General features: G+C 43.9%; 3 protein-coding genes across 7 annotated transcripts in view; 2 read left to right on the forward strand and 1 right to left on the reverse strand.

Moving 5' to 3' along the window:
• The window catches only part of NR2C2 (nuclear receptor subfamily 2 group C member 2), a 97,739-nt gene extending 87,596 nt beyond the window's left edge, over positions 1-10,143 (forward strand). For 3 of the 5 annotated variants that reach the window (XM_028518508.2, XM_028518505.2, XM_036030759.1), the window contains 2 exons: positions 875-980; positions 3,896-10,143. In XM_028518508.2, coding sequence (XP_028374309.1) covers positions 875-980; positions 3,896-4,070 — 281 coding nt within the window. In that variant the 3' untranslated portion in view covers positions 4,071-10,143. The remainder of the gene's footprint in view (positions 1-874; positions 981-3,895) is intronic. The other 2 variants (XM_036030760.1, XM_036030758.1) reach the window with 1 other exon arrangement.
• A 506-nt stretch (positions 10,144-10,649) lies between these two features.
• MRPS25 (mitochondrial ribosomal protein S25) lies at positions 10,650-24,187 on the reverse strand. The gene is made up of 4 exons (XM_028518509.2): positions 23,918-24,187; positions 17,576-17,682; positions 13,406-13,493; positions 10,650-12,632 (listed from the first exon to the last, which is right to left on the reverse strand). Exons 1-4 carry the CDS (start codon positions 24,049-24,051, stop codon positions 12,440-12,442), a joined length of 522 nt encoding a protein of 173 aa, XP_028374310.1. The 5' UTR covers positions 24,052-24,187; the 3' UTR covers positions 10,650-12,439.
• LOC114501754 (40S ribosomal protein S27-like) lies at positions 13,492-14,977 on the forward strand. Its single transcript, XM_036030761.1, has one exon. It carries the CDS (start codon positions 14,545-14,547, stop codon positions 14,791-14,793), a length of 249 nt encoding a protein of 82 aa, XP_035886654.1. The 5' UTR covers positions 13,492-14,544; the 3' UTR covers positions 14,794-14,977.
• Positions 24,188-25,274: the final 1,087 nt, after the last annotated feature.

The raw sequence follows: 25,274 nt of genomic DNA on the forward strand, positions 1-25,274 counted from the left end.
AGGTCACTTTTCGTGACTGACGCCCTTACCATTGTGCTCAATAGCTGGGGTTGTACACAGCTTAACCTTTCCTTTCCTCCACAGTCCTACACTCAAAAACAACAAAATAATTAATAGAAATGAGAGAAATTGCCCTGGCTGGTGGCTCAGGGGACTGAGTGCTGGCCTGTGAACTGAAAGGTCACTTGTTCAATTCCCAGCCAGGGCACATGCCGGTTGGGGGCCTGCTGCAAGACAGAGCTGATCAGTGTTTCTCTCTCTCTTTCTCCCTCCCGTCCCCTCTCTAGAAATAAATAAAAATACTTTTATAAGATTTATTTATTTATTTTTTAGAGAGAGGGTAAGTGAAGGAGAAAGAGGGGGAGAGAAACATCAGTGTGTGCAGTCGACTTACGCGCCCCCTACTGGGAACCTGGCCCACAACCCAAGCACGTGCCCTGACTGGGAATTGAACCAGTGACCCTTTGGTTTACCCACCCATGCTCAATCCACTGAGCTATACTAGCCAGGATAAATTTTAAAAAAAATTTTAATGGGAGAAATTATGTGATTAACTATCTAGAAAATAAATCTCTAATTCATGTGATAGTTTTAAAGTCAATATGTTTTCCAGAGTAATAGGAAGTCAAACATCCAGAACCAGCAGTTGAGGCTTCTGAGGCTAGAATGACTACTCGGGAGCCCAGCTTCCTCCTGGGCACTTCCAGGCCTTGGCTAAGCACAGGAAAATCCTGTGACATTGAAGCCCAGTCAGTCTTCAGAGTTTCATTGTGCTTGAGAAATTTATCAGAAGTTTGATTTAAAATAAGTACTAAGAAATCAGTGAGGCTTTCTAAATACAGAAGGCAATTTGTGGGCACTTATCTCTTTTCAGATCATCCAGGTTTGACCAGCACAAGCCAGATTGAAAAATTCCAAGAAAAGGCACAAATGGAGTTGCAGGACTATGTTCAGAAAACCTACTCAGAAGACACCTACCGGTGAGATGCACAGGCTCTTGCTCGGGATAGGGAGGAATGCAGCTGGATCTGTAATTGCAAGTATAAATTATGTTAGCTGTCCCATTTCTAGCAAAGTCCTACATTTTATAGGTGGTAATGGAGTGTGGAAAGTGCCAGGTGGGAAGAGTCAGAAACACCAGGCCATTCCAGTGTTGCCGGGTAACTGTAAGCGTTGAGACCTTGGGTTGCTCTCCTCTGACTTGGGGGTTGGAGTCAATGCTATATGGTCTCCTATAGGGCTAACATATGCATGAGGCATGAGCCCTCAAGGAGAGACACCCTTTGTCCAGAACAGTTAGTTGGGAGCCCTGCTCCTCTGGTCTGCATCCACTCCAGAGGCAATGCTACAGTACTTCACAGAAAAGTTTTCATGACATAAACCAAGTCTGACCCCTATAAAGCAGTGAGTGAGTTGTGCCAAATAGTAATTTTACCCCCAGATAACCCAACTTTAAAAGTTCCTTTATTTGGGTGAAAGTTAATTTGTATTATTTGTAAGGGTTGGGAGATAGATAGACAGACAGACACCTTTCGCATGCAGACTTGAATAAGAAAGTTGTTCTGAAATAGGGCAGAATTCCTGACAGACAGCCAAGGAATGGAGGAGCTCTTTCCCCAGGACCACTTCAACCCACTGGAGGCTACATGAATTTCTGGGGCCCTAACAAGCAAATTATTTAGTATTTCCTTCCCCATCTTATGTCCTCAAAATAAATACTGCAGCAGGGGAAGCTGCCTGGCCCCACCTTCCCCAACTTGCTTCTCAGCCCCAGGAAGACCATTTCTCTGATATGATAGGTGGGGGGCCTGTGGCTGGCCCTGCTGGCAGAGAACCTACCTCTGCTTTAGGCACAGCTCCATGGCTTACAGGCAGCTTTTGCCAAAGCAGGTTCCATTATCTAGTGGGATCACTGAAGACCTCACCATGAATCTAGAATATCTTGAGCCTCAGTACATATAAAATGGGACTGTCAAGTAATGTACCCATACCCAGGACTTACTGCATCCAGCCAGGTGTGAAGTCACGCTGTCCCCTGAAGAGGCCACGGGCCTACTCCCACACAGTGCCTGTGCCTACAGCAAGAAGCAGCTGAAAATGCCCATCTGGGGGCTGCTAGCAGAGCCCCAGCACACTAGAATCACCTTGACAATAGCAACTCTTGTCTCTGAAAGTAGAGGTTCTGAAAAAGTCCTGAGTCACTCTGTCCAGTCAGGGACCCTGGAGAAGGGCACAAGCCGGGTGATTTAGGACCAAAACTGAAATAAAGGAGTCTTTGTTATAGGATTCAGAAACTCAAAGACAGTTCCCAAAGAAACAGCCCTAGAGTGGTTTACACCCTGTTTATACATTCATTTTTTTAGTCTTTCCCATCCTTATGCTTTTTCTCATACTGTTTATTTCTCCTGAAATACCCTTTCATTCCTCCCCATTCTTTGCATCTCTGCTGATAGACATTTTAGCCAGCCTCTATGGCCTAGCTGAGATGTGGCATGCTCCAGAAAGTCCTCCTTGATTTGTCTTTGCTGGCTTCCTGACACCCTGCAGCCGCTGGTCAACCCCTCCAGGTCTGTGGTGGTGTCCCCTTACACCTTTGTGCCCCTGCAAGACTCACGGTGGCTGGGTGAATGGATGATGGGCTGGAATGCTGCTTGCATAATATTAATATATTTTCCCTTTTTAAAAATAACATAGTGTTCACTGTAAAAAAATTTATTCTGCAAAGCAAAAAGAAAATTTTTAACTGTGTAAATACCACTTGTTAATGTTTTCTGTATTTACTTCTAGAAGATTTTTATGTCTGTGTAATTGGAATCATAAAGTATAAAGTAAGATTTTGTAACCATTTTTTTAAATTTAATATTCAGTGAGTATACATACTCTTCATCATTTTCTATAGCTGAAGAGATGCTGTAACTTAACATTTCCTACTGGTGAGAATGTAGGTTGTTTCCAGACTGGGCTGGCACTGCTGCGCATGTCCTCACATGCTGCTGCACGCACTGGCTGTGGAATGGTTTCTGGGGTGTCCAACCTCTTGCCGTCTCTGGGCCACAAAAAGAGTTGTCTCAGGTCACACATTAAATACATTGTGACACATAATCACAAAAACGTCTCATAATGTTTTAAGTAAATTTACGATTTTGTGTTGGGCATCAGGTTGGACACCCCTACAGTTTACACAGTGTCCCATGACCCTCCAGGACAGAGTCATGGTGTGCCCTCCTCCACCCAGGGTTTCTTTAAAACAAAAACAATTTTATTGTTTTATTTTAAATTACAATGCTAAATGAATACTGGAAATTAGGGCCATACAGAAAAGGTTTTAGTATGTAAAATCACTCCAAATTTCAGTGCCCAGAGGCCAGCTGGTAGCATTGTGGTACATATCCTCTTGAATACTATTTACGAATGTGCACAAAATAAATATACACAAGTGTGACTGTGCTGTACTTGCTGCTTCACAGCCTCCTTTCAAGTTTCTATTCAGCTACATGTCATGGACTTCTTTCTTTATCAGTGAATTTGGATCTTTATTATCCTTCTTAATGAGCTGGTATCTTATATTGCTCCATTATATGAAGATGCCGTATGTCTTTTAACCTATCCTCTACTGATAGATTTCCACATTTTTCTTTTTGCTGGGGGAGGGGAGAGTTGTTATAAACAATGAAGAGAACATAGTTATACATACATCCTTATACTCACTTCTTTTTCTCATGATAAAACTACAATAGGAACTACTGAAATCAGAAAAACAAGAAGGGAATAAGTGGATGGATCTGTTGTGTGGTTCAATTCTGAGCAGTGCAGAGAGTTGCCCCTGGGAGCCTGTCCAGGACAAAGTCTGAAGGGCAGCGAGTCCCCCTTTCTCTAATGACCCTCCCTCTTACAGATTGGCCCGGATTCTCGTCCGCCTGCCGGCGCTCAGGCTGATGAGCTCCAACATAACAGAAGAACTTTTTTTTACTGGTCTCATTGGCAATGTTTCCATAGACAGCATAATCCCCTATATCCTCAAGATGGAGACGGCAGAGTACAATGGCCAGATCACCGGAGCCAGTCTATAGTGCACACCCCACACCTGCTGAGGAGCAGACGGTTCCTCTGGGCCTGCTCAGAGACAAAGAAGATGAAGTAGTAGTATTTTGGTATGTGCAAATATTTCCAGTATGTTCATCATTTCCTAGCTGGTTTCTTCTTACCTGTTAATCCCAGACAATAGCAACTAAAAGACTAGTAGTATCCTTTCCTGCCATAAGAAATGTTTAAATGCCTTTTGATGAAGCAGATTTTGGAGCAATCTTTTAACTCAATTTGTATTTAGAAACTCTCAAAGGGCAAAAAACAAAGTTTTATAATGTCAGAGACTAGTATTAAAACTAAAAGAACCTAAGAGAACAGTATGTGTGTATATATATATTAAAAAATGTCCTTGGAATTAATATCTACTAATTACCAGGGTAATATTAGCACTTTCTAAGCACTTCTTATTGATGCATAATGTTAGCAACATCGTGTCTATTCGCAGGGCAAGTGGAAAACTGTATACATCTTTTGCCGAAATGCTAATGATTTCTGTGAAAATGCAATAGGGTACAGGAGACAATCATTTAAGTTTAAGAAAAGAAGGCATCATTCCTAATTGTATGCATACTTTGATGGTATTGAACTAAATTCCTGTGAGCAAATGAAAATGTGTCTTATCTGTATCGTGCAGTAAGTGGGAGTGCACTAGCAGTCAGTGGTGACCCAAACCAAAACCTTCTTCAGTCACAGAGCTGATGCTTGTCAGGTTCCCTGACCTCCGATCCTGGTCTGAGACAGGCATCTGCAGGCTCCTCCAAACCTGGGCATCTTCTGATGACTGGTTCTCAGAATTGGACTGCAACCAGTCAGACATCAACTCCCAATTCCTGAAGCAATTGACAATTTGGGCATTTTGAACCCTTGATAGTAATACTTCCTGAATAGAGCCTGGGGTGGCTTCGGTTTTCAGATGGAGGGATGTGGCCTCCCTGGAGCCTGCAGGTTTCCCTGTGGGGTTTCTATTCCAAAAGCCCCTTGAGAAGGGCCTACATTCTTGCAGTTTAGTACTACTCTCCGGGTGGGATGTGTACAGGATCTTGCTGCCTGGCTAGGGCAGTGGTGAAGCTGAATAGAAGAGTTCTCTGTTGACCTTAAATATCAGGGTCTTTCAGAATGTCTCTGTGGATCAGCATCTCTATTGGCAGGTCTCTTAATGGTACTGGCCCACCGTGCACTTTGATTCCCCCGGGTGTGTGCCAGCATACAAACCCTGGAGCATTTGGATGACGGATGCAGAAGCAGGCTGCCTGCTCCTAAAAAATGACTATTAGTTCCTAAAGTTGTCTTCTTGCTCATAATTGTAGCAACCATTGTTTACAAGAACAGAATGTGATTACAAGGAAATTCTTACCTAGGGAAGAGCACCCATAAATTCCCACGGATGTGAGTTACAGCAAGCATTTCCTGCCCTACCCCCCAGGCACTCCCTAGTCTGGCTAGGGCATTGGTCAAAGTAGGCACTTCACTGAGCTGTGCATGGGTGTAAGGCAGGCTGGCCAGCCACAGGCTTATAGCATAATGGGATGTATTATTCTGAAGTGTATTAACAGCACTTTACGAAAGTCATTAGTGAGAATTAAGTGGGGACAGTCTCTCCAATTCTAATTTCCAGTTTGGATTTAATTATCTTTAATAATTCATGCCTTGGAAGCAAATTTTGGAGAACAGTGAGGGTGCCCATTATAAAATGATGGAAAGGATTTAATCTTACCAGCCTAAAGTTTTGGTTTTCTAACTCTGAAGTGATTTTAAATTTCAAAATTAAGACAAAAACTGGCGGAAACATGGGAGTTAGGGCAGGTCTGTATCATTTCTGCTTGTAAAAGGTTTTAGCAGAGAGCATTTTGAAGCATGTTCATGCACCTTACACAGCAAATTGTGTTTTTCTCTTCTTCGATTTTTAAAAGTAAGCATATTTGTTGATCACACTGTGGCTCCCAGGAAATACGTATTGTGTCACACCTTTCAGATCTGAGTTCTTCGTGTTGGTGAAAAGGTCCACACTGGCCAGCTCCCTCACTCCCAGGGTCAGTCCCTGGAGTCCTGTGTCTTTCAGGCTTTTAGACTCTGGTTGCCTTAAGATATTGGGGTAGCTTAGGCAAGACCTAGGCTGCAGTCCTGACAAAGCCACTGCGTAGATATGTTGGGAAGAGGTGGTAACCAGCAGGACAGTGAACACTTGGATAGGAAAGTGCCACACTCCAGCAAGACAGCCCTGAAGAAAAGTCTATTTAGTTTAGGAAGTTGCTGATTCTAATGTGGTCCTTTTCCTTGAGTCCCTTCACTGGTGGTAGCTGATTTCAGTGGACCATTTTGGGGTTTGAGCACTCCTCATTAGTTCCTAGATTCTGTTGGCCTTACTCTGAAGTGGCCTTTTCCTTAAGGGTCAGGTCCACATTACCTTAATTCTCACTGCCCCAAAATCATTTCAAGCATTTGACAGCAGGTCTATTCTATCTCTTGTCAAACTGGTTAAAAGAAGTAAGCTCAAAGTCAAGAATTATTTAAAGGGATCCCAGGCAGATATTTGGGCTCAGCTTTCACAAGGCTTTAACCTGTGTTAGTAGTTTCAAACTCTAGATTTAGGGAAGGAGACCAGCCCTCTGCCTACTGAATCTCAGAGAGAAATAAGGCAGGAGCAGGAATCTTTACCATGTAGCCTACTCATACATACCCTTCTGCTGGCCTGGCCAGTCCTCCCTCAGTGAGGAGAGGCATACTGGCTACAGGAGGTGGGCACAGATACATGCAGTTGCTTTGTGATGAAGTGGGCTCTTTTCCACTGGTATCTTAGGTGGTGCTGGACAGTTACGTGTTTAAATTTGTGGCATTCATTACATATAATCATAAAACAGGGCAGGAAGAAACTTAAAATCTAAGACCAAATTACCCACACAAATGTTTTCCAAGCGACTCCTGGAAAGTATTTTTAAGAAAGTATGTTACCACCCTTCTAATTTGAGATGTTTATGTGTTTATTGAGAATTACATTATTTATTGTCTTATCTCTGTGGTTGAGGCTCTTGTTTGGGTTTTATAATTTGAGGTGTAGTCACTTGTAAGACGTGTTATGTAATATCCCTTAAGAGGGGCTTTCCAGCTCGTTAGTGTCAGTATTAAATGTGGGCTCTGTTCTGAGGCGATGGCCACCAGTCATGCTGATATGTCTACTCTGGGACATGTCTGCTCTGGGCTCCCCAACATGGCGGCAGCGCTCTCACTAGAGCTTACTTAGCAGTTTTGATTATTTGAGGACAGCCATGGCAAGAAGCCAAGAATTAGAAGGGCTCTTCTTGTACCTTGTGCTTTCATTTTGGGAAAACCACATCCTGGTCCTTTGGGGGCGTTCCCAGCAGAGCAGCTCACTCCCTGCCTGCCCCCTGCCTATCAGGCAGCCCTTGGCTATGGATCCAAGTTCTAGGTATGACCTGGTTAGATTAGAGTCAGCGGGTGCATGGCCTCCTTTCCAGTGGAAGTGGCCTGACGTGTAGTGGGGCTACAGGTGACATTTCAACTCTTCTCCGAGCCCAGGTCATGAAAAGTGTCATCTTCTGATACTTTATCTCAGGAGGTCAGTGCCCTTTAGATCCTGGAAAGGTCTGAAAAGGCAGGGCAGATGACCCCATACTTGTCCCACTTCCATTCCCTACTAGATTGTGCGGCTCTCTGCAAATGTTCTAACTTTGATGTTTCTAGTTAAGACAGAGTGGGTATGGGTCTCTTGTACACAGGGCTCTATGCCTCCCACCAGCGTGGCATATCTGCATGTCTAGCCCTGAGCTCCCCTCAGCACATTGTTGTATACCGATTTATAGGCTTGTATGACTGAACGAATGTACATGTGTTTATATCTTCTATATATGTACAGTGTATATAGTGTGTATGTGTACATAGATGTATATTATGTATACAGACATGTAGCCACATACCCAAACCCTCCTTATGTTTTAAAAGAGAATCTATGATAAGAGTTGCTAAAATAAATTGATGTGGGTGTTCCAAGGTCCCTGGGGAGGATGGATTTGCTGAGATTTTAACTCCATTTTTCTTTGGATGGTCTGCCTGAGAAAGGCCATGAAGTCAAATCTCCACTCTGTACCAGGGGAAGTTCCAGACAGGAAAAAGTCCCAACAGAATGACACTGCTATGTATTCTCTAGGGTCAGATAAGAGCTAGGAAGCTGGAAAACAATTTATCCTAATGTCCAAAAACTAGATGGGGATCTTTAATCTGGTTTTCATACGCCCATTGATGGGCTAACTGGAACTTGGTAGTTCAAGCTGTTGGCCTTCCCAGACTCGCTGTGTCATGTGGTCAGTTTGAGAACAGTCTGTGTCATGGGACCTGGCACCCAGTATGGTAGCAGTTTCCCCACTTGCTCTGGATTCAGCATACGGTAGGCACTGCCCTGTGAGTAAACAAATGCCTAACTCCAGTTACACAAAAGAAAAAAAAAGCCTACCAGGTATTCTTTAAAAATAAGCATAAATGTTGATGGCTAACTTTATGGCATATGTTACAAATCTTAAATTACTTCTCCAACTATAGCATGTGAATGAAATCTTCTGACTTATTTCTCTAAATTATGATTTTAAAATTTCAGATACAATTTGCATTTTAATATGGATATGTATGCCCTTAAAGCTACAGATGCCAAATTTTCCTTGTTCAGGTTTATTCTGGTGATTTTTTTCCCCTTAAATCGGGCTTTAACTGAGACATGGCACTTGGAAACCAGGGCTCAGCCCAGCAGTAGTTGCTCATGGACCTGGTAAGCACAGGGGCCTAACTGTCAGGAAGGTTGAAAGCTGGCCTGATGAAAGAAACCACTCAATAGCTGCAAAAACCTAATCCACAAGTTGCTTTTTTTTTCTTCTTTTTTTTAAATAAGCTGTTGGAATGTTTGAAAACACTTCATTGAGACCATGTACTCAGTGCCTTTTGTGAGACTGGGCTGTTCGGCCTCCAGCTTCCCCATCTGTGATGTAAAGAAGCTCCTGCTGCTTCACTGGCCTCCCAGCAGTGATTGTCACCTTTCCCATGTCCTTGCCTGTTGTGACAATCACTATTGAAAGTAGCTTTCCAGTTCACATAATAGAAATGGAAGATTGACAGTCTCTAAATGAGTCTTTAAAATAAAAATTTTCCTTTGAAGCTATTTATCTTAGTGGCACACTAAAAATAAAATGAGACCTTTAAAAAAAGTATCTTGGGGTAGGGGATGTCTGAGATATTTTTAATGCCCCACTATACTTTCAATTAAGCAGACAATAATTTTGGTGTCTCAAAATGTATACATACAACATAGAAAAAAAGTGCTATAAAATATAAGTGCTGAAAAATGCTCAGCAACATTTATCAGTTGACAGACTGTGATAAAACTTAATATTTGGATAACATTTGGATGTAGACTTTACATGAAAAATGGCTTTTCTCTAGGAAAGTGTAATTTTAACAACCAGAACATTTATGGACTCAAATGCTGCTGCCACATACAACTCAAGTGCTGGACTATTTTTCTATATCCTCCCAATTATCTTGTAAACCAGTGTTCAACTAGTTTTATAACTGAAAAGCTGCACATTTTTCATAGTACAAAACCATAGTTTTTACCTGTAGTTTGGACCTCTGTTTAAATGTAGCTAAGTATTACCAGCCCTTTTAAAAGATGTCTGTTAAGGGAAAATTCGGGTGTTAGATTTTCTTTGGGACCGTTTCTGTAACCCCTGCCCTTCCTAATACAGAAAATATTGTTTATGCCATTACATTTTAATTCCAGGTTTAAAACCTGTTGAAAGCTGTAGCTTGAAATCAGCTTTGTTTATGTGATGGCATTTAAAAATAGCATGTTCTTTTTAAACTGAATTTTATATCTAATCAATGTCTTCAGTCTTGAAGAAGAATTTGCATTGTCGTGTTTGTATATAGAGTATTGCAGTGCATGAATTAGCTTTATGCATTTTATTAAATGCTATTTCAATGTGGCATTATTGTTGTGGCTTAATACTACTACCTAAATGAGGTTTATACTATTAAAAGTTAATTAAAGACTAATGTGCATCCTGCTCATCATTTTTCCTCATAATAGTAATAATAATGCCTGACCCCCAGAAGTCCCCAGAGCACTCTCGCCTAAACTCCTAGTAGGTGATAAAGTGTCCTAGTCACACCCTGTAGCTCTTGCCTCACCTTAGCCTCAGCCAAAAGCAACTTAGCCCTGTCCATTTGATGGCTCGCTGGACTTTTCTGGAGCAGGGCCTGGGCTGCCAGACCTCAAAGACAGCTGCCAGACACAAATAGCCTGGCCTCAGACCAAAGGAGATGTATTCTTAAAGTTTCACAAGTCATCTGACCTCTCATTTTACAGGTGAGGAGTCTCAGGTCCAAAGTCAAGACTTAGCAGAACCGATTCTTAGCAGAACCCACTGGCAGCCAAATAGCTTTAAATAGCTTGGCGAGGTAGTACTCAGAATGAAAAGAAAATTGGTCACTTCAGTGGAACAAAGTCAAAAACTACTTGGCAAACATTGGTTATGCAAATAAAATTAAGAAACACTGTGTAAATCAAAATCTTCACAGCAGTCTTTAATAATTTTCTCCCAGTTCTGTAAGTTTTAAGCCTGTCTTTTATCATTAAAGTAGGAAATGGAAAACAAAAGGTTTAAAGAGATAATGCCCCATAATGGTGTTCATTTCCAAGCATCATTATCTGCTGTCTATGAAAACAGCCCATGCAAACAGTGGTGCTTTCCTGTCAGGCACTGGGCATTTGTTATTTCTCTAAAGAGGGATCACTAGCCTGGGTCAGGGCAGTCCTGGTCAGCTGCCTTTCTGGGCCCTGTGGGCCATGGAGGGAAGGAATACTTCCACAAGGCCTTTCGTCTTACCAGCTGTGGAAAGACCAAAAGGAATGAACTCTGAAAGGCCTGGTGGCCCAGGAGGCAGTCCAGTCAGCTTGGTGTAAAGGCCACACTGCAACCAGCCAGGTGGGATTGTTAGAAACATTGCAGAAACTGAAGCCAGCACCCACAGGAGGGATTAGAATGGAGGATAGGTTTTTCTAGCCACCTTGTAAAATGTTGATGGGGTAGAAGGCACCAAGATTTTGAATTCCAGTTGAACAAAACTGAGTAAGCCTGCCAGTTAGTTACATGTTAGCCCCACACATCCCGTCACCCCTCCCAACCCCTCAAAGCGATCACCCTGAACACAGGTCTGGTACAAAATCACAGTAAACCATAACTTGAGCATCAAATGTAGAAAGAACCAGACTTCTTAATTTAATGGGATAATCTCCAATATTCAAATAAAACACATTTAGTTTCACCTCATTTCCCACAGCTTACTACCTTATGGGGTAATGCCCTCTACCCATTTTACAGAGATGGTCAGACCTCGACTAAGGAAGTGTCCCATCAGAGAGGAACTCGGACCTGACGCCTGCTCTTCTGTACCCACCTTCTTGCTGCACCCCACTGGGCAGTCTCCTGGTCTGTGTTTGCATGGGTCTGTAGTCCAACTGGGCCTTCACTTTTGACCGACTTATTCTTACAGTGAACCTCAGAGGGCTTTGATGTCTCCTAAGGGCTAAAAACCAGCACACTAAAGTGTCAGAAATATCAGTGTCCTGAAGAGGAAAGAACTACTAGGCAGACCCTCTTCCAAAATTTAAGCAAGAACTGAACGAGCCAAGAAGGTGAACTGAGAGGCAGCCTCCGACACTAGTCCCTCAGGGAAGGGCCCAAAAGTCTTGATCCATTGGCACCTTCTTTCCTCCTCCATGGTCTGGAAACCTACCTGCTATGGGGCACAGGGCTGGGACTACAGGGGCTGGCAGTGGCCAACTCGCCAGTGGGTGCGTCCCTAAGGGAGGCTGGTCTCTCAGGCCACCGGGCCTCCTGCATCGCTGGCATACCCACAGCCAGGCCCCTCAAGAGGAAAGGGTCAGTTGGCTTTATTTTTTAAAGGTGAGCACTGCACAAAGGTTTGCTCTGAATTTCTGAAACATAACCAGAGAGTCTGAATGGAGGGGACATCCACACTGTCAGCCATGGATGGCCTCAACCAAACTCAACCACAGCAACTCTTAATTCTCCAGAGCAGGGTCTGAGAGAGGAGCCGAAACCAGTGGAGAATAGGAAGAGGCCACAGGGTCAACGCAGGGGTATCAACAGGCTGTAGCCTTAACAGCCTGATCCCAAAGCCCTGCCCCTATGCAGGTCTTCCTCCTCTTACCAGACTGGATACACACCATACTGCTGGAGTGATTAAGGGGCATTTTATTTTCACAGTCTCGGGACAGAGCCAGGTCCCTGTGGCCAAGGTAACCCTAGCCCACAGGCCTGGGGCTTTAGTCCTGGGCACTAGCTTTCAGAGCTGCTTTGTACTTCCCTGTCATCTCCTTAGGCAGCGGCACCAGGGCTGGGCAGGGCACCTGCCCTTCCACCTCACAGATGCACTCCCGCAGGCAATACTTTCGAGGTCCAAAGTGAGCTGGGTGAGAAAGCTGCTTTTTCTCCTGCTCCTCTCTCTTGAGGGTTGCCCTACCAAAGAGCACAGAAGCAACAAGATGTTGGCAACACTGTTCTGACCCCCTGGGAAGCACAGAAGTTCTCAGAGTGAACCCCATCATCTGCCTGGAGATGGCAGATGGTGGGGTTCACTCTGAGACCTGGATCTCCCATGTCTAACTTGCTCCCCACTCCCCAAACCTGTCCCTCCCCTCACCACAGGTGCGGCCTTCAGCACATGGGCAGTGTTAAGCCCCAGGGGAGATCACTTGGGAAGCACACTTCACCCCAGGCCCACACAGCAACAATCAGCTTAGAACAGATAGCCAGGGGCAGCCCCATGTCTGACTGGGATAAGCAGGATGAAAGGGCCTGGAAATGCCTCCGTGTGCTTCCTCAGACATTCTTGGCTTCCCTCACTTTCCTCTCCTCCCTGGAAAGAAAACGGACATGTCACAGCAGGCTCTGGGGTTGGACACCCACTATCCCCAAGCTGGGGCATGTTTCTGGCCACAATGAGCAAGTATTTTAGCTACATCTCTGCTTCCCACTGACCTCAGGAGGAAGGGATGACGTTTATCCCCACTTCACAGGGAAAGGAGTTACAACTCAGAGGCTCAGTGACTTACAGCCACACATCTTGGTGAGCAGCAAAGCAAATGCAACAGACTCTCCAGGTGAGTGTCTGACGTGCTGTCAGAGAGCCTGCCCTCTTGACACCCCTCCCAACACATCCCCTCCTTCCCCTCTCTCCAAGTATCTGGGCTAAGACGTTTGTTCCCTTCAGGTCAACCCCAGCAACTCACTCATTCTTCCCCAGGATTTTTTTGATGTGCTCCATGATCTCTTTATTGCTCTTGGTCTCCACATCGACAAGAACCTGCTCACCAGAATCTGGAAACAGGAAGTAAGGGGGGGTGTGAGTACTGAGAACTTGGAATCACGCCCCTCAGCCTCAGATGGTAGTGATTTGGGATTTGCTTTTAGTGGAGAAGTATTTTAACAGTAAAGTAAATATATTTGTTTACATAACCCATAATATACTACATTTCCATATTTCTTTAAACGTGAATGGACAAATTTTAGGCATGTCCGAAAGCATACTATTTCACAGAAATTCCGTGTTCGTGGATAGAAAGATTCAGTATCGTTAACATGGCAATCCTCCCCAAACTGGTCTATAGATTCAAAGCAATCCCCACCAGAATCCCAATGGATATTTGTGTGAAACTGACAAGTTGAGCCTAAAATTCATGCAAAACAATTTTGATAAACAAAATGGAAGGATGTTCATTTCCCAATTTCATATTTATCATAAGCTACAGTAATCAAGTCATATAAGTCCTTAAGACTACAAAGCAATGGAACAGAACTGAGTCCAGAAATAAACCCTTATACTTGCGGTCGATTGATTTTTAGCAAAGATGCCAAGCAATTCAGTGAGGAAAGACAGTCCTTTAAACCAGTGGTGCTGGGACAACTAGATATGCACATGCAAATAAATGAATTTAGACCTTTACCTCCCAATGTTAAAAAAAGAAACAAAATCTCAAAATGGACCAAACATGAATGGTAGGAAGTAAAACTTCTTGAAGAAACAAAATCTTTATAACCTAGGCAAAGGTTCTTAGATATGACATCAAAAACATGATCCATAGAGAAAATCTGATCAAACTGGACTTAAAATTCAAAACTTTTGTGCTTCAAAATTTACCATAAGCAATAGACTGGGGGATTATGTTCATAGTACATACACCTGACAAAAGGACTTGGCTCTTGACTATACAAAGAACTCCCACAGCTCACACAATCCAACTAAAAAATGGGCAAAATGGTTGAATAAACATTTAAGGAAAAAAGGTAATAAGTAATAGACACTTAGTCATTAGGAAAATGAAAAAAATTAAAACTACAATGAGGCCAGTGGTGACAACCTCCCCACAATATGCCTCTCGCCAAAGACCTTCATCCCTCTCCAGAAGAGAAGAGGAAACTCAAGAAGAAGCACCTGGTGCAGAGCCCCAGTTCCTGCATCATGGATGTACAATTCCCAGGACGCCGTAAAATCAGCACCACCTTTAGCCATGCACAAATGACAGTCCGGTGTGTTGGCTGCCCCACTGTCCTCTATCAGCCCACAGGAGGAAAAGCAAGGCTTCCAGAAGGGTGCTCCTTCAGAAGGAAAAGCACCTGAGTCAAGTTGAGCAGGGAGGGAACCATCCCAATAACACATTTTGGATACAAAAAAAAATTAAGAGTGGCTTACAATTTTTTAAATGGACAATACTAAGTGTTAGGATGCAGAGTAACAGGAACTTTCCTACATTACTGGTAAAAATGCAAAATATTACTGCCAATTTAGCCAATGAATTAAGACAGAGAAAAAAATGGGAAAGAAAGAAAACTATTTGTAGATGACATGATTGTGTATGTAGAAAATTCTAAGGAATTTAGAAAATAAAACTACAAAAAATAAGCAGTTTTATAGCAAGGTTGCAAGACACAGTCTATACACAAAAATCAACTATACTAACCAAAAACCCTGAAAAATAAAATATTTAAAAGTACCATTTACAGGCCTGGCTGGTGTGGCTCTGTGGACTGAGTGCTGGCCTGTAAGCCAAAGGGTCGCCAGTTCAACTCCCAGTCAGGGCAAATGCCTGAGTTGCAGGGCCAGGTTCCCAGTAGGGGGTGCACGAGAGGCAACCACACATAAATGTTCGTTTCCCTTTTTCGCTCCCGCCTCTCTAAAAATAAAAATATTTTTTAAATACCATTTACAATAGTCACAAAACATAATATTGTTAAAATGTCCGTTCTTCACAAAATGAGCTATAATGGAATTCTGATCAAAAGCCCAGCAAGCTTTTTTCTAGAAACTGGTTAAATTTTAAAGTTTATATGGAAATGCAAAGAACCTAGACTAGCCAAAGTAATTTTGGAAGAAAAGAAAAGAGCAAAGTTGGATTTATACTACCTGATCTTAACACTTAAAAAGCTACAAAAACCAAGAAAGTATGGTATTAGTATAAGGGCAGACATAGAACAGTGCAAGAGGATGAGGAGTTTCAGAAATACATGACCAAGTGATTTTTTTTGTGTATGGTAAAATACACAACATAAAATTTACCATTTTAACCATTTTAAAATATGTAATTTGGTGGGTTTGGGTACATTCAAAATGTAAAACTATCACCATTATGGAGTTCCAGAACTTTCTCATCACCCCAAGGAGAAACCCTTTACCAATTAAATAGTCACTTCCTACTTGAGGTACCATCCCCCCTCCCTGGCAATCACTGTCTCTCTATGGACTAGCCTGTTCTGGACATGACACATAAATGGAATCATGCAAAATGTGTGGCCTTTCATGTCTGGCTTATTTCACTAACAGTATTTTTAAGGTTCATCTGTAATGTAGCCTGTGTCAGTACTGCATACCTTTTCATGGCTGACTATCTGGATCGACTTCTGACAAAGATGACAAGGAATTCAATAAGGGAAAGGACAGCTATCCAACAAACGGTGTTGTAACAGCTGAATATCATGAATCTAAAAAAACAAAAACGAACCTCAATCTCTACCCTTACTTAATATACAGAAAATAACTCAAACTAAAGCAGACCTAAATGTAAAATCTAAAACTATAAAATGTCTAAAAAAAGATGAGAAAAATCTTTGCAATCTTGGGGTGGGCAGAGATTTCTTGGACAGGACACAAAAAGCACTAAACACAACAGAAAACGACTGATAAGCTGGGGTTTATCAAACCGAAAACTTGTGCTCTCCAAAGGCCGCCGCAAAGCCCTGGCCCCGCTGGCTTGGTGGGAGCATCATCCCATAACTGAAAGGTTGCGGGTTCAGTCCAGGGGCTTGGGATCCCAGGTATGGGCGAGTATGGGAGGCAACCAGTTGATGTTTCTCTCTCTCTCTCAAAGCAATGAAAAAAATGTCCTCGGGTAAGGATTTAAAAAAAAAGACACCACTAAGGAAAAGCAAGCCACAGACAAAAAATATTCACAATGCATATAACAAAGGAATTACATCCAGAACATATAAAGAATGTTTTAAAGCCCATTTCTTTAATTAATGGACAAAAGATACAATAGTCTCTTCTAAAACAAAAAATCGGAGAACCTACCCAGGCATCTGTCTCCCCTGCCAGAGTTCATCTCTGCAAAGGCGGGGATCTTTGTATGGCTCCCTGACACCCCAAGCCCGAGGGTCCTAGCATGATGTGTTTGCTGAATGCTCTGGCCATTCCTGGCCAGAAAAAAAATGAAAGAACATGATTTTGTTTCCCAAAGCATTTTCCAATCTATGCTTCATTTGATTCTCTTCACTGTGTAAGGCTGATGTTTTGCCTTTACTTGAGAAGTAAAGCAATGGGAATGTTTCTCACTCAGGGTCAGAATGACTAAGAGCTGAACCAAAACATCTGGTCTTCTGACTTCCGGGCACTGAGGCCCAGTTAACTGAGTAAGTGTCACTTGGTGTGGAGAAGACGCACAGACAAGCGCTGCTCCAGGCAACATGGCCAGCACTGAGAGAGGGACCCTAGGAGGCAGGGGAGCGCCCATCTAAGTGTGTGGTAGAGCTTTCCTGGAAGAAGTGGTGCCCAAGGTTAGTCTTGAAGGATTTTTTTAAAAATTAAATTAGAGGAAAAAAAGTAAAAACAGGATTTGAGCAGAGGGACCAGCATGAATAAAGGCATCAAAGCAAGGTGTGGCAAGGGAATTTGGAAAAACCAGCCTGTGTGGTATGAGGCATGTAAGAAAGATACATGAAAGCAACAGGAGACGAGGCAGGAGCGAGGGGGGGGGGGGAGTACCCAGATCTCAACAGCCATTGCCGCCAAGCTGACAGGAGCAATGTTAGTTTCACAAGAGCTTGTACCTCAGACCACCTGACTGCTCTGGCAGGAAGAACATACAGGAGGAAAGAGTCCTGGACCAGAGTGGACACCCCGCACTCACCTAAATAGAATCGAAGGAAGGGTGATGGTGTCATGTTCTTAAACATCATGATCTGCACCCAAGGGTTTTTGTATTGGATCTGAGGTATGTTGAAAAACACAAATTTCCTGCAAAGAAAAAAACCCATGGAACAAGAGTTTTGAACCTAAAATTGTACAACCTATATACTTATTTCTCTAGAAAAAAAGAACAGAACTTTCATCAGATTCTCAGAGGACCCTGCCCCCCAAAAAGGCTGAGAAAAGTAACTTTCCGGAATGTGCTGGTGTGCTCCCTGAGCACAGCGCTCAGACCCACGGTCTGTGACCTGACAGAAGAGAAATCAGTGCCCCCACCTCACACTGCCCACCAACCTAAAATTTACCAAAGCAGAAGTACACATGGAAAAGAGAATCTGGGATGTCCCCAATCTTCATGTGAATGGTGGTTACACAGGTGCATCCACATGTAGAATTCATCAAGCAGTATACAAGTGTGCACCTCATGTCTACTGACATTTAAAAACACACGAAAACAAACATGTGGGAAGTTTTTATGATCTAGAATTGGTAAACCTTTACACTTAGAAAGTTTAAAGGGTACCTATGTTAAAACTTTTGCATGGCAAAAAATTTTTTAATATAGTTTATTATGCTATTACAGTTGTCCCGTTCCTCCCCCTTCACTCCCCTCCACCATGCACACCCCCTCCCACCCACATTCCCCCCTTCAGTTCATGTCCATGTGTCACACTTCTAAGTTCTTTAACTTATACATCTCCCGTACTATTCTTAACCTCCCCCTATTTTCTGCCTACCATCTATGCTACTTATTCGCTGCACTTTTTCCCCTCTCTCCTCCTCCCACTCCCCTGCTGCTAACCCTCCATGTGATCTCCATTTCTGTGAATCTGTTCCTGTTCTAATTGTTTGCTTAGTTGATTTTTGTTTTTGTTTCTTTAGGTTCAGTTGTTGATAGTTGTGAGTTTACTGACATTTTACTATTTGTATTTTTCATCATCTTTTTCTTAGATAAGTCCCTTCAACATTTCGTATAATAAAGGCTTGGTGATGATGAACTCCTTTAATTTGACCTTATCTGAGAAGCACTTTATCTGCCCTTCCATTCTAAATGATAACTTTGCTGGATAGAGCAATTTTGGATGTAGGTCCTTCCCTTCCATGACTTGGAATACTTCTTTCCAGCCCCTTCTGGCCTGTAAGGTCTCTTTGGAGAAATCAGCTGACAGTCTGATGGGAACTCCTTTGTAGGTAACTGTCCCCTTATCTCTTGCTGCTTCTAGGATTCTCTCCTTTTTTACCTTGGCTAATGTAATTATAATGTGCCTTGGTGTGTTCCTCCTTGGGTCCAACTTCTTTGGGACTCTCTGAGCTTCCTGGACTTCCTGGAAGTCTATTTCCTTTGCCAGATTGGGGAAGTTCTCCTTTATTATTTGTTCAAATAACTTTTCCACTTGTTGCTCTCCTTCTTCTCCTTCTGGTACCCCTATAATTCGGATGTTGAAACGTTTAAAGATGTCCCGGAGGTTCCTAAGCCTCTGCTCATTTTTTTGAATTCTTGTTTCTTCATTCTTTTCTGATTTGATGTTTCTTTCTTCCTTCTGGTCCGTACTGTTGATGTGAGTCCCAGTTTCCTTCCCATCACTATCAGTTCCCTGTGCATTTTCCTTTATTTCACTTAATGTAGCCTTCATTTGTTCATCTGATTTGGGACCAAATGCAACCAATTCTGTGAGCATCCTGATCACCAGTGCTTTGAATTGTGCATCTGATAGGTTGGCTATCTCGTCATCACTTAGTTGTATTATAGCTGGAGCTTTGATCTGTTCCTTCACTTGGGCCATTTTTTTTTTTTTTTTTTGTCTTGAGGCAGCTGTTACATAGTGAGGAGCGGAGCCTTAGGTGTTCACCAGGGCAGGGCAACCCAGTTGCTAGATTGCGACACTGTACATGGAGGCAGAGTCCAAGAGGGAACAATGGCGCTTGCTCTGCTCTTGGGATTTCAGTCACTTCCGCCCCTTCCCCCGAGCAAACTGATCCCTTCTGGTGCTGGTTCCAGGGTGGGTGGGCTTCTGTACATTCTAGGACCCTATGGGTCTCTCCAAAGAACTCTCCTGTGAGGCTGGGAGTCTCTCCTGGCACCTCAACCCCCACAGGTGTTTTCAATCGGTGTTTTCAGGCTTTATTTCCCAGCACTGGGATGCTGGATTACGTGGTCTGTCTCACTCCCCAGTTTCTCCGGGTTTATCTGCGCACAAATGTGAGACCACCTGATCTACCAGCTGCCTTGTGTGCTGCGCCCTGTCCACAATCCCCCGCCTCGCTAGGTCCGCCCACTGCCGCCTGCATGCCTGGGGTCCGCCAGCCGCTGCTTTGCCACAAGTCCTATCTGCCCAGCCGCCCTACTCCACCCTCCTACCAGTCTGGATGAATGTTTCTTCTTTAACTCCTTGGTTGTCAGACTTCCATACAGTCCAATTTTCTGTCAGTACTTTTTTTTCCCCTAAATTTTTATTGTCCTTATTTTGGTTGTGCTAGGAGGCACAGTGTGTCTACCTACGCCTCCATCTTGGCCGGAAGTCCCTCATTCTGCATGGAAAAATTTACCAAAAACAAAACATTCACCAAACCAAAGGGAAAAGTGTTTGTAAAACATACAACAAAAGGCGAATTACCTTGTGACAGTTTTACACAGTCAGTGAGATTTATAGCTGAAAAGAACAAAAGGCAAAGGCCACAAATAGGCAAAGGCAAATAGCCTTTCTTCCTAATAAAGTCATGGAGATTAAAATAATCATTTTTCTCCTCTTAGATTGCAACATTTTTTGAAAGTTATAGAAGTAGGGATACATTTCATTAAAAGTATAAAATGATCTAACTTCCTAGGAGTTAAAATTTAGAACTAGCAAAATTTTTAAAGCATAGATTTTTATTCAATTTCACTTCTGCTTTTAGATATTTTTATGTTTGAATGCAAACACATATGTGAGGTTTACTACAACATTATTTCTTACAGCAGAGGAACAAAAACGACTTAAGTGCCCCTCAACAGAGAACTTACTAAGTCATTACAATACATCTCTATCTCTGCATTCCTCGCCACCTCTTTCCATCCTGAACAGCACCTCACCCGGGCTGTGGAAACGGGACTCCTTGCCCTCTGGATTCTGTTGCATTTGGCCAACAGGGAGCCCTGGCAAAGGCTGGAAGGAAGGAGTAGAGCCAAGGCGCTTATTTCCCTGGCCCACGCCCTGGCTAAGTCCCAGGCTTCTACCAGGCAGTCCTCTCCAACTCCCCCCAACTTCTGCAAGCCTAGACTGGGGATCCTGCACTGTTCCCTGTGGTTTCTTTCCCTTGTCACACCCAAACCTTTGTAAATAGTCCCTTACTTAAAGGCTCCCCAAATGATCTGAATTTAAATGCCCCCTTGGCTTCCTGCTGCCCACCCTGCCCCACACACCAGAGGACAGAAAGGTGGGAGTGGTACACAGGACAGAAGCACAGTTGCCCAACTACCACTTCCCAGCTGTGTGACCCAAGGCAAGTTAGTGCTCTGTGCTTCAGTGGTACGCCAAGAAGCTGGCAATGCAGGACAAGCAGTCCACAATGGAGCCTAAACTCTATTTTCAAGAAGATAAAATTGAGAGAATCAACAGAAAGCCTGATTGTGTGACCATTTAGCTGGGGAAACTTCCATAATTGGGGCAGAATCTGAGCTGAAAGAAAAGCAATGACAATCATTAATTCCAGGGAAAACAAAAACCTGTGCAAAAACAAAACGGAGAAATAATCACAGTATTCTATTTGGCTCAACTGTGTATGACGCTCACAATATCATAGTAAACACTGAATATTGTTCTATCTGAATTTTTGAAATGACTTGGGAAAACTGGGCTCGGGCGGTTGGGTAGTACACACACACTGAGTGTGGGGGATGGAAACAGCAGTGAAAGAGCTAAATCCTCATCTTCCATAGTGACAAGGTACTAGATGATTCTAAAGCTAAGAAAATAAGTAACCCTCTAAGTAAGCCATTTAACTATAAAGAGGGAAAACCCTAATTAAATGGTTAACAGTCAAAAGCTGCTGTCTATAGAGAAGGAAGTTACAAACCAGGATAGCAGATGGGGCCAGACGCTCAAAGGCTGAATGTAGCTTCTTGGGCCTACCCCAGTATCACAGAGTTTTGTACATATAAAACAAGACATATGCATGTCGGAATTTTTCACACCCAAAACTCCTAAAGATTCAACAGGATCTTCAAGTGGCTCCTGCTGAAGCATGGGGAGAAAGTTAATAATGGTGAGTAACCTTTAGTTGAGCAATTGCTTTATAAGCCAGACACCTTACTAGGCACTTTTTTCTCGAATCCTCACAGCAACCCTGGAAGGTAGGCTTTTACAACTAAGGAAAACCTAAAAAGTAAATAATCTGCCCTATGTCAACAACTGGTAAGTGAAAGAACCAGGACTGTGATTAGCATCTGGACTTCTTCCACTCTGTTCTGTTGCTATCAAATTATCCAGCCCACCTAGATCCTGAGGCTCAGGGACAAACCCAGAACTCAATAAATGCTGATAGCTGTCACTTCTCTCACTGCATCCTAGAGGCAAGAACCCCTGGCACAGGTGAGTGGGAACTTAGCCCTCAGGCACTGAACAAGGCAGCTTCCCCACACGCCCGGAAGATAGCCCAAGACTGTGGCTACCCTGGCGCTATGATACTGGCCAGCAGCACTTGGAATGGAGGAACAGCTGAAATGCTGAGGGCACATGAACAAGCAAAGGCCTGTGGGGCTGGAAGTTGCAAGCCAGGCAGGCTCTCAAACCCAAGGGTATGAAATCACAAAAAAGACACAGGTGGGAATGGCAAGCCCCTGGGAACAAGAAGCGCCCTATGGCTGCTAATATCCTATTTACCTAGAGGGTATTAAATACTTAAGCAGGTGACACTAGGGCTTGCAGGCCTATTTTGACTGGTTGGCCAATTTAAATATCAGATATTAACATAAAAATCGGAACTTATGGCTTCTCAACAAATCTGAAGTTCTCGTAGGGCAGACATAGGTAAGATGTAGCCAAACAGTGAATGGCCCCTTGAGACAGGGCACATCTTTCCAGTTCACGCAGGCCCATGCAGCCTGCCTCTCTCCTTTCTGTTGCCTGCCTGGCCTCTGCCTCGTGATTTCTGGTGTGGACATGTACACAGTGGGTCATAAAGGGTGACCAATGATCCCATGGAAGCAGGTCCACCTTCTTGGGTTCCTTGGTGGAGAACAAATGGCTAAGAGGTAGCTATGGCTATCGGGGACAGCAGTGCAGTGAGGGCCCTTCCATTAGAGACTACACTTCACAGGGAGTTGCTCTCATGTCTCATTCTGATCCATTCCACACACCTGATCTCAAAGTTCTGCAGGACAGTACTTTCTTCTTAGGCACTGATGAATTCCCAGCACACAGCAGAGCCTAGCAGTCAGCTGGCGCTCAATAAATTTATGCTTAGTACCAGAGAAGCCCAGAGCACGGCTGTTGCCTCAAGGTTCAATTCAAACCTTCCACTTGCAAGCTTCCACTCATTGACTGCTCCAGGCTGAAAACCATGAAATTTCGGAGGCGGGTGGGGGTGTCACTACACAGCTGACAAGTCACTTAATTATAACAGTGAGAAGTCCTACAAAAAAAGCAGCAGTTGGAGAGCCACCACTCACTAGCTGTGATACTTTGGACAGGCAAGGTACCTACCCTCTAGGTGCATTTCCTCAATCCCAGAGTGGGTATAACAATGGGATTCCTTAAGGGACCAAATGGGGAACATACTAGAAGCATTCAGAACGTGCTGCACATTTAAGAACTCAATAAATGCCAGCGGCTGTTACTTCTCCCAGGGCATTCCCACATCGGCCCTGGGGCGTTGCTATCATCCCCGTTTGGGACATTGAGGAGGATCAACTCTCCCAAAGCCAGCAGCAAATGGAAAGGGACCCGAACAAGGTCCGTCGCCCTAGGCTGGGTTCCACCCAGACCGCCTGCTGCTCCTCCCAAATGCTGGCCTAGAGGCACAGGTGGTTAAAGTGGCCGAGGTCTTCCCGGGTTAGCCGTGTCCTCCACCCCAGGGGGAGGAGGAAGAGGGAGCCCCTGCCCTCCCCTCCCCCAAGTTAGCCGGCAAGTCGTGGCCCCGCTGTCGTCTTCTCGCTGTGGAGCAGCTTGCGCCACAGTTCTGCAAAATGGTGGCAATAGCACCAACCTTGGGGGTCCAGACCCAGAATTAAGCGCAGCCCCAAGTCTCCACGTTACTAACACGTTGTTACAATCACCCGGAGCAGCCTGACACGTCTCGGACTGACCTGGCACCTTCGCCCAGCTTCCCGTGCGTGTTGTAATTCACCGTCATGACCTTCACCGAGTCCTTGAATACAACGTCCCCCTGGCCCAGGTACTGCAGGGTGCGGCGGATGGGAAAGCGGCCTTTCATGAGCATGGCGGCGGTGGCGCTGCCGCGAAGCCAAAGGCGAGACGGGACCGGGGCAGCACACGCCTGCCGGGGACGGACCTCGCAGAGTACTTTTCTCCGCGCGGTTCCGGACAGTTTCCTCTTCCCGCGCAGACTCACAGGAGACTCTTCCCGGCGACCAGCGCGGGTGCCGCGGGGCAACCTGGAACTTGTAGTCCTTGCTGGCGGTGTTTTGAAGTGGGAGTTGGGCTGCGGCCGTGTACACCTTCGCTTTAGAGCACCCTCCTTTTAAAAAACGTTTAGCATTTTTTCTGTGCATTTCAGTGGGAAAGTTTCTGTTGACCTACCTTCAAGAGCACGGATTCTGTCCTCAGCTGAGTCCAATTTACTGATGAGCCCATCACAGGCATTCTTTGTGACAGTGTTTTTTTTTATTTCCAGCATTTCCTTTTGACCATCTCCTAGAGTTCTCATCTCTGCTTACATTACCCATCTCTTCTTGCATATTACTTTTACCATTAGACTCCTTAACACAAGTTATCTTAAATTCCCTGTCTGATAACTCCATCCGTGTCTATTCTGATATTTGCTTTATCTCATCAGACTGTGTTTTTTGCCTTGCCTTTTTTTTTAGCATGCTTGTCATTTTGTTGGAAGTCAGACAATATTGACTGTATTGGGTAATAAGAACTGAGGTAAATAAGCCAAGAGTATGTGGGTTTAATAACCTGATTAGGAGCTGAGCTGTGTTTGTGTGCTATGGCCTCAAATTCCCCTAGCCTTTATTTTTACTCCCCTCTTGACTTTGGGCTCCCTTTAGATAGTCCTCCTCAAAGAATTTGTACTTTGTAGCTCTTTTAGCTGTAACCCACTGTTATTACTGGAGCCCTGTTGGTGTTGTGGTAAGGTTTGGGGGAGAGGAGTTGGTCTATTAATTTATGATAAAATCTCAGTATTTTAGTGGACCTGTGACCTTCAGAAGTGTTTCTTAATCCCTCTCTGATACTGTGATATAATAAGAAATATATACTTTGCCTTTGTTCCTGGTTCCAGAGCTCCTAAAAGCCTGGAATTTACTTAGTGATAAGAGTATCTTTTGTCATACTCTGGGTTTTGTCTCTATTCCTCAAATAGTTCTGGAGAGATAAAAGTGAAAGGAGCATCTTTGGTTATTTATAACAAGTCCCTGGTCAAACATACCAGTTTATGCAAATGAAATGACTTTTGGAAAGCGCCCGGGGTTTGGGGGC

The sequence above is a fragment of the Phyllostomus discolor genome, chromosome 7 (assembly GCF_004126475.2).
Source record: "Phyllostomus discolor isolate MPI-MPIP mPhyDis1 chromosome 7, mPhyDis1.pri.v3, whole genome shotgun sequence".
Classification (NCBI taxonomy): domain Eukaryota; kingdom Metazoa; phylum Chordata; class Mammalia; order Chiroptera; family Phyllostomidae; genus Phyllostomus; species Phyllostomus discolor.

Excerpts from the sequence above, each read along its gene's own strand:
- LOC114501754 (XM_036030761.1), top strand. The coding sequence starts at position 14,545 with ATGCCTCTCGCCAAAGACCTTCATCCCTCTCCAGAAGAGAAGAGGAAA.
- MRPS25 (XM_028518509.2), bottom strand. The coding sequence starts at position 24,051 with ATGCTCATGAAAGGCCGCTTTCCCATCCGCCGCACCCTGCAGTACCTG. Across the intron at positions 17,683-23,917 it reads AAGCTGGGCGAAGGTGCCAG|GAAATTTGTGTTTTTCAACA; the intron begins GTCAGTCCGAGA and ends TTTTCTTTGCAG. Across the intron at positions 13,494-17,575 it reads CTTCCTTCGATTCTATTTAG|ATTCTGGTGAGCAGGTTCTT; the intron begins GTGAGTGCGGGG and ends TCCTGTTTCCAG.